Consider the following 8,605-nt stretch of genomic DNA (forward strand, 5'->3'; position numbering starts at 1 on the left):
CAGGTGGCAAGGCTGTCTCCTGAGCTCAACTGCCACCCCAAACAGAGAGAGTCATCCAAGAAAAGATCAGAGGCAATGTCACTACACTCTATAAATATCTGTGTGTGATGCAGCTATGACAGTAGAAAGATATATAAGCAAGGAGGCAATGCTCTAACGAGACCAAGGAGCAGACACCTGCACGAGGCCAGAGGTGCACATCGCTGCCAGCAGAGGAGTTCACCTGGGACTCAGGTGAAGATTTTATATAAAATTGCATCTCTCTGCACAAGACACTCTGCAGTCTCACTAGTTCTTACAAAAAGGACACCTAAAGAGATGTCTTGGAGCTGTGGCCTATGAATGCAGCTAAGGCAGACCATGGAAAGGACTGACAGCTCCTCCTCCCATTTCGTGAAATAATTACAGTCAAGTGCTTTGAGATATAAGAGGGTTTAAAAAAAACCCCAACGCAAACAAAACAGCTACCCCAAAATAAAAAAGTCCTGTCAACAGCCAGGGCAGAAGGCAAATCACCAATCTGCTCCTCATATTGTCCAATATCAGGTATGTTAAAAGACCAGCAAAGGAAAGCCAGTGATCTCTTGACACTGAATTGTCTGCTCACAGGAAAAATCCTTCCTAAATACCAGTTCCTGAGGGCACACAGCATAAACACCCTGAACACTCTGTCTAATAAAAGGATTTATATTCTCTCTACAGTCATTTTCAACACCTCTATTCTTTTGGCCCCTGAAGCACCACCTCTGGCATATTCTACAAGCTAAAAAACAGAAAAAGCATGTTCTGGTTTTCAAATTCATATCCTTCAATTTACACAACATCCCTTTCCTCCTGTAGGATTAGGGAGACCAAGTAAGATCATCCAAACTGCCCTCTACATATAATCCCAGAATTGTTTGGGTTGGAAGGGAATTTAAAGCTCATCTTATTCCACCCCCTGCTGTGGGCAGGGACACCTTCCACTAGACCAGGTTGCTCCAAGCTCCGTCCAACCTGGCCTTGAACACTTCAGGGATGGGGCAGCCACAGCTTCTCTGGGAAACCTGTGCCAGAGCCTCACCACCCTCACAGCCAAGAATTTCATCCTAATATCCCATCTAACCCTGCCCTCTGACAGTGGGAAGCCATACCCCCTTGGCCTGTCACTAAGACTTTGTAAACAGTCTCTCGCTATCTTTCCTGCAGGCTCCCTTCAGGTACTGGGAGGCCACAATTAGGTTACCCTGAAGCTTCTCTTCTCTGGCTGAACAATCCCAGTTTTCTCAGCCTTTCCTCAGACCAGAGGGGCTCCATCCCTCTCATCATTCTGTGGCCTCCTCTGGACTCACTCCAAAGAGTCCTTCCTTTTTGGAAGTCCTTCCTATCCTGAGACCCCAGAGCTGACTGAAGAATGTGTCCACGAGTCACCCCAGAAGCAGGGATTCCCAACTTCAGTTTCTTTTCCTAAAGATGCCTGCATGTACCTCTACCATGTCACTACACTTTTTACTGCTTTAAGAATGGGTGAAAAGAGCAGGCAAATATTTTTATTAAATACACTTTATAAATACATAAAAAGACAGCAACAGAGAAGCCTGAAAGAAACCTGCACTTTCTTTAGACCAGAATATCCATTTTTGTTTTCTAACCATCACAGCAGCCTCTCACCACAATTCTGTGTCTGCATCACTTGTCCCATGCCTTTGTTAGCTCCAAACCCAAATCTGTTCTGTGTCAAAGAGAACTGCTCAATGTTATCTGCCGTTCAGCATGTTGCTCATCTTGCTTTTCAAGTTCTCCCAGGCAAGCTCTCCAGATGCTCCTGGATTTAATTAAACTCATAATTGCTTTCTGAAAGTCTCCTTGCTGCACCATTCCACTCACTTGCTTTCCATAATTGTTATGATCCATTATTTAATTACAGGACAAAAAGACCCACTTAATTCAACCCCTTACCCTACATCTTAGACAACAACAACACAGTTTCCACACATCCTGGCTCAAGCCTTCACCACTTGTAGGGTTCCACAGGGAACAAGACTTTTATATGACTCTACCCTAACTCATCAGGGAAACTGGAAGTTGCCCTGACAGGGAAAGGTCAGTTTTGCTATTTGGCAAGTATTTATTCACCACTTCTTACAACAGAAGGGGCAGACAGTGGGGTTAACAGGCAAAACAAAATTGCCTTGCCACAGGCTTTGACAACCACAAACATAAACGGATTGGAAAAAGGATCGGCCAATTTGTGGAAATTGAATGTGCTGCAGATTTGAGTGTGGCAGCACAGAGTCCCTTTGCCAGGATTAGGCTCCCATGGATGGGAATTGGGGTGCAGCCCTGGCAGCACCAGTCTGACAAGTTCAAGGAGTTCAGGGCTCAGAGCATTGCAGAAATGGGCTGGATTTACCATACATCAGCCACAGAGTCGATTCAGTCAGAAGACATCAGGTGCACTGCCCAGGAGACCAAAATCACTCCATGCCTTCCTTAGCAGATGTAAGGAAAACTTCAGGGGATTTGGGGAACACTGGAGGTATTGCTTGCAGGATGGATGAACCCTCCTTTACGGTTAAACTGATTAAAGCTGCAATTCCAGCATAGTCAGGGGGAATATGCTCAAGTCAAGCTATAGGCAATCCAAACACCTTGAGATCTTCTTTATTAAATCCTCTCTCTGCCTGTAATCCACAGATTGGAGTCACTGGGCTCAGAGATTTTCCTGAGACTGCAGGTTGTGGACCCTGTATTGGCATTTGTTGGTGCTGAAGATGCCACTGTGTGCAGCCAGACCACAATTAGCTTGCACCCCACGATGCCAGCACAAAGGAACTTAATTTAGGCAGCTCCACTTTGGTGTTACCCAGTTTTAACACCTGACTTCCAAGCAGCCCTTTTTTATGTCTTTTGGTCCTGTGTTTATTTTTATGAATGCCTCACTCTTTGAGGCATCAATGTCTGACATGCTGGAAATGGATTATTTATAAACCATCAGCAGGGAAGAGGCACACTCGTTTGGAGACTGAACAGTGTTCCCAGTGCATTCAAAGCAATTTTGAGGCTTTTTTTGAAACACCTCACACAATCACCGACACCTTTGGCTCCACTGGCACATCGCCCTGTAGTTTTGTGTGAGCTACCCTCAGTCAGGCTCAGCTGACAGCATGTTTTTCATACCTTCTCCCCAGCGAACAAAGCCTTATTTCTACCCCAGACCCTCTGCCTGAGGCCATTCCTGACCCAGGAATGCTGTTCTCATTGCTGTTGGCCCCTATCTACATTGTAGAAATGCCTTTTTGGCAATAAGATAAGGCACTAGTATGGCCCCTTGCTCTGCGTCTGGTGCTGAGCAGCTTCACTACAATGAAGGCAGGAAGGTCAGTGCTGTTCCCTGAATTTAACTGGAGAGACAGACACTCATGTTTGTCAGGATTTCACAGGGAAGCCATCGACCAAGAACACATCAGGGTCTGCATCTTCCTCACCAACAGAAGTGGAGGGGCAGCACTGATCAATTTCTGGTGACCAGTGATAGGACCTGAGGAAACGGCTGGAGTTGTGTCTGGGGAGGTTTAGGTTGGATATTAGGAAAAGGTTCTTCCCCCAGAGGGTGACTGGGCACTGAACAGGCTCCCCAGGGCAGTGGTCATGGCCCCACAGCTGACAGAGCTCAAGGAGTGTTTGGGCAACGCTCCCAGGCACAGGATGGGATTGTTGGGGTGTCTGTGCAGGGCCAGGAGCTGGACTTGATCCTTGCAGGTCCCTTCCAGCCCAAGATATTGCACAATTCTATGATTCCAGGACTCCACACACCCACCCAGTTACATGTGATGCGCGACACCAACACCCCCTGCCCCAGCAACAACCGCGACACCCCCAGCTCTTTCCAGGGGGCAAGAGGGACTGGCCCGGGGCCCACCAGCCCCTCTGGAGAGCCCAAGCCATCACTTGGCTTTTCCCCCTTGGGAATGGTCCGTGGGGAGAATCCCCACAGGGCATGATGAGGCCCAGGTGGCCACACCACTTCCAGCTCGGTTTGGAGCCGGGCGTTGCTTTTCGGCCTGGGAGGTGTCCAGCCTGCCCTGCTGCCCCTCCGGGCAGCCCGGACCACCTCCGGCCCCCGCCCGCCCTCGGCGCTTCTCCCGCAGGCGCCGTCCCCGGTGTCACTCGCACCCACGGCAGCGGCCAGAGCGGGGACACCCCTGAGCAGCCCGTTCCCCCGGGCCGGCCGCTCTCACCTGTTCTGGGGCCGGATGCCCAGCAGGTAACTCCGCCGGTCCGGCCGCGAGGCCCAGGCCGCGCTCTCGGCCTCCTCGGCGCCATCGGCGTGGCCCGATCCCCGCTCGTAGAGCCCGGCGAGGGCCCGGCGGGTCGAGCCCATGGCGGCGGCCGGACTGAGGCTGCCCCTGCCCGCGGCTGCCCGCCCTGTCAGTCACCGCTGGCATTTATAGCGACCCTGCACATGCCGCTGTCAGTCGGGGTGTTGGGGACGTGACGCAGCGGCCACGGCCCGGCCTCTCTGGGCTGGCTGCCCGGCCTCTCCCTCTCCCCATGGCTGCGAGCTCCACTTCATCTTTTGGGGAAGAAGTCTACTTTTTTTTTATTATTTTTTTTTTTAATAATAACCTCCACCTCAATGAGGGGAATTTCTCACACTTCAAATGTCCCTTCTCTCTGGTGACCAGTGACAGGACCCGAGGGAATGGCTGGAGCTGTGTCAGGGGAGCATTAGGTTGGATCTCAGGAAAAGGTTCTTCCCCCAGAGGGTGGTCAGGCACTGAACAGGCTCTCCAGGGCAGTGATCACAGCTCCACGGCTTCCAGAGATCAAGGAGCATTTGGACAATGCTTCCAGGCACAGGGTGGGATTGTTGGGGTGTCCTGTGCAGGGCCAGGAGCTGGACTTGAGCCCTGCGTGTCCCTTCCAGCTCAGGATATTCCATGGTTCTATGATCTCTCAGGATCAGCTACAACCTCCACTGATTTCTTGTAGGCACGAGGCTCCCACCCTCGCTGGTGGCACCACTCAGCAGTCACGTCCTCACACTGGGGTCTTATGCCTTGGCAATCTGCTCTTTATCCCAGAATGCTCAGGAGACGGTCTGTGATGGTATTTATAGTCTCCATGGAAAAGACAGCACAAAACAGGGCTATAAAAGGTGGATACGTGTCACAAACTATTACCAGCAGTGATTTAATACCAAATGAAAACATAATGAGTAGTAAAATTGGATTTATTCTTTTTCTGCCTTCCTCTTGCCTGTCAAGCTGCTGCATCACGCGCCACAAGCACATCACTGGTGGCATCGCATCCCTCCAGCCCTGGAATGATGGATAGAGCAGATTCACTGTGGATCACTGCCTGCCCACAGCTGCACAGCAGTGACTGCTGCAGGAGCAGGGAGATGATGGCAATTGCTCCAGACTGTGAAAGAGAACAGGATTTGAGCTGATCCTCCTGGGGCAGGAGAGGCAGCAGATGCAACAACAATCGGGGGCATGTGATGGATCACCTGGAGCAGGACACTCCTGATTCCTTTTCCCCAGCTAACACTGTGATTTGGAGGGTGACTTTGAATAGGCACTGGCACAAGGGTGGTCACGGACACAGACAGTGTGTGCATCACCCATACAGGTGATCACAGGGTGCACTATGGTGGCAGGTGATCACATTATTAGGCATGTAAATGGCTGAATACCAGAGAAGATACTTAATCTTGGCAAAGGCAAAGGAGATGGATGGACCTCCTAAGACGTTTGGATGTGGTCCTAAGACATATAAGGAAAGGTGGTCCCAGAGGGCTGACTGAAGACTTCGTCTTCTCCAGGCAGTGAAATAGCAGATGAAATTGCATAAAACAAACATAACATGATCCATTGGGGAAACCACAATAGTCATTTTAGATAGGCAGCAGTGGGCTCTGTGTTGGCTAATGCCACTTAGGAATAATCCATCTCTAACAGAGTACAGTAGACCCAAAAAAACCCCCAAACCTAAACCACAGAGAAGGTCAGCAAGGATGAGCCAAGGTCCAGCCTGGCTGCTGCATGAAGAATAACTACATAGACTGTGACTCTTCAGCCTGGGAGAATGAACTGAGGTGCCATGACTGAGGCATACACAGCTGTGAGGGACGAGGAGAACAAGACCAGGGGCATCGAGTGAAATTAGCAGGAGGTAAAGTCAGTAAAAGGGAGATGCTTCCTCCCTCCTCTTGGCATTAAGCTGCTCCCACACACAGCTGTGGCTGCTCAGTAGGGGTTAATAAAATCCACAGGACAAATGTGTCCTGTGCTGCTAAAATCTCCTGAGGTTTATGCAGGATGAAGACACTACCTTTGGCTCAAGAAGCGTTTGAGCGACATAAGAATATTCAGTGTGCATGCCCTGATCTCACACCCTTCACTGCGCCCTGGCTGCTGCCCAAATGTGGGAGGGAGGATGCTGGGCTGGGAGGATGCAATGTAGCATTCTCCTGCTCCCATCCCTTTCTCTGGAAGGAGGAGGAGGACTTTCAGGTCCCACAGCTTCAGGAAACCTGAATTCAAGCCCCAGCATATGAATTAGACATTATTTCACCATGAGCCCAATCTCTTGGCATGTTGATCTGATAGAACAGAGCCCAGCCCACCTGAGAAGGGTGTCCAGAACAGGTAGGTCTCTGCTTTGGGCCTGGAACTATGTCTGGTTGCAGAGTCCCAAATACAGGAAAGCCACTGATTTACTGGAATGAGTCCAGTGAAGGCCACCAAAAAGATTGAGGGAGTTCAGGCACCTGACATAGGAGGAGAGGGTGAGAGAAGCTGGGTTTCAGGCTTCAGGGGAGAGCTAAACAGAGACCTCCTCGTTTCCTTCACTACCTCACAGGAAGGTACAGACTCAGAGATGCAGAGTGATGGACTGAGAGGCCAAAATGCAAGTGGCAAGGAGGACGGTTCCAATTAGATCTTAGGAAAATTAGTTGGCCTGTGACAGAGATCAAACAGTACCACAGGGTCCCAGAGAAATGGGCAATCTCCATCCTGTGAGACAGTGGAGGGGACAAGGTGCTGAGCAGATGATTGACGTCCTTGGAGTGGGGTCCCTTCCCACCCTGGTTACAACATGGTTCAGTGCCTCACCCCAGCAGTGGAGGGAAACCTGGATGGTGAGCGCAGGTTTAGCTCAGATGTGAGGAGACAAAGCCTGCTGTGGTGTTTGATCCTCCCCCCAGACGCACGGGGGTTGTATTCTTTTCTGCCCTTTCAGGCTCTGAATGGTTCTTGTGCCTATCCCTGCTGGGACAGCTTCCTCTCACATCTGCTCTCCCGTCATTCTGCTCACAGAGAGTGACAGTGCCCTCTGCTCCCGTCTCACTTTGGAAACATGTTTAGCTGCTGAAGCCTAAGCCAGCCAGCCACAAGGATTCAGTCCTTGTTAGCAAAGCTTTCCTCCTCTGCCTGCAAATCCAGCACTGACTCACAGCACGTCGCAGATGTTTTCTCACTCCTCTCACACAATTTATCCTTCCCTTTCCCACCCTGCGCCCATAAGTTCCTCCCTTTCTAAAATCACAGGCTTCTTCCTGCACTCTGACAACAAGCTCTCACCCCTGGTTCTTCCCCAGATATTCACATAGACCATGCCAGGGCAGGGCTCTGATAGAGGACAAATATGACAGACTTTTTGAGCAGGTATTTGGAGAAGGATTCTCTCTCTGAAGCCTGGAGAAACAGTCTACAGGGAATGCAGCAACCTCCAGCTGTTTTGAAGAGATGCTGCATCAACCAGAATTGTCATCTTTAGCTCTAGGAAAGTGCTGGGGTTAATTTAATGATCATTTTTATTAGCTGCCTGTGCTGCATGGATAATAACTCTGCAGCACAGGCGTGGCACGGAGCTGCTGGCACATATTCAGCCAGAACCTTCATTTGCAATCATTCATAGGTTTTAAACCTGCAAGTGTATATTTCCAAATGCCTGGCTGGACCCCTAAGAAATCAGGAAAAAGGAGGGTCCGTGTGATCTCAGACAGCTGGGGAGATGAGCTAGGCATCACCTTTTCTGTATCCATGAAAGGAAAAGACCAGTCCTGGTTGAAGCAGGGGTTACTCAGGATCACATTGGATGGACAGGGTGTAGCAGGTTTTCTTGCTTTTGCAGCATAACTGTTCCATCCTGCACAGAGGAAAGGACATGGAGAGAGAAAATCCTTCCTGCATTTACCAGTTGTGTTGGGTTGGCTTTTTCCTACCACCTTCTTCCCCATCCATTCTAAGAGAAAAGCAGCAGGGAGAGGGACATCCTTCAGCCTTGCTTAGTCCCTCGGACCCTTGCATGGCCCAGCCACATGGCCCTGCCCTGTGGAGGTGATCCATGACCACTCTCAGCCACAACTGCTTCTCTCTGCCATCCTGATGATCTGTTTGTGCCCTTCCATGCTGCCACTTAGGAGAGACATCCCTGATGGCCTTGCTTTTCCTTGGTCAGCCCATAAGCACTGTTACAGCCCCAGGGGAGAGAAATTGCAGCAGAAAAGTGAGAGCCCCTCACAACCTCTTCTCTAGCTGGTCCATGATCCCCCCTCATGCTCAGAAGTCCTGGTCCCCATCACTCCTGGCTCTGTGGGGACCTGCTTCCTAGG

The 8,605-nt window shown here is 50.4% G+C and overlaps 1 protein-coding gene and 1 long non-coding RNA gene across 4 annotated transcripts in view; one reads left to right on the plus strand and one right to left on the minus strand.

The window, feature by feature from the left end:
• The window catches only part of ALPK3 (alpha kinase 3), a 33,797-nt gene extending 29,404 nt beyond the window's left edge, over window positions 1–4,393 (minus strand). For 2 of the 3 annotated variants that reach the window (XM_039390102.1, XM_027741805.2), the window contains exon 1: window positions 4,221–4,393. In XM_039390102.1, coding sequence (XP_039246036.1) covers window positions 4,221–4,363 — 143 coding nt within the window. In that variant the 5' untranslated portion in view covers window positions 4,364–4,393. The remainder of the gene's footprint in view (window positions 1–4,220) is intronic. The other variant, XM_039390101.1, reaches the window with a different exon arrangement.
• LOC120325014 lies at window positions 4,015–5,490 on the plus strand. The gene is made up of 2 exons (XR_005566773.1): window positions 4,015–4,246; window positions 5,250–5,490. It is a non-coding gene; the product is annotated as an uncharacterized LOC120325014 (long non-coding RNA).
• The last annotated feature ends 3,115 nt before the right edge of the window (window positions 5,491–8,605 follow it).

This window comes from Pipra filicauda, unplaced genomic scaffold (genome assembly GCF_003945595.2).
Source record: "Pipra filicauda isolate LSUMZ 115617 unplaced genomic scaffold, ASM394559v2 scaffold7_size6619720_pilon, whole genome shotgun sequence".
Classification (NCBI taxonomy): Eukaryota; Metazoa; Chordata; class Aves; order Passeriformes; family Pipridae; genus Pipra; species Pipra filicauda.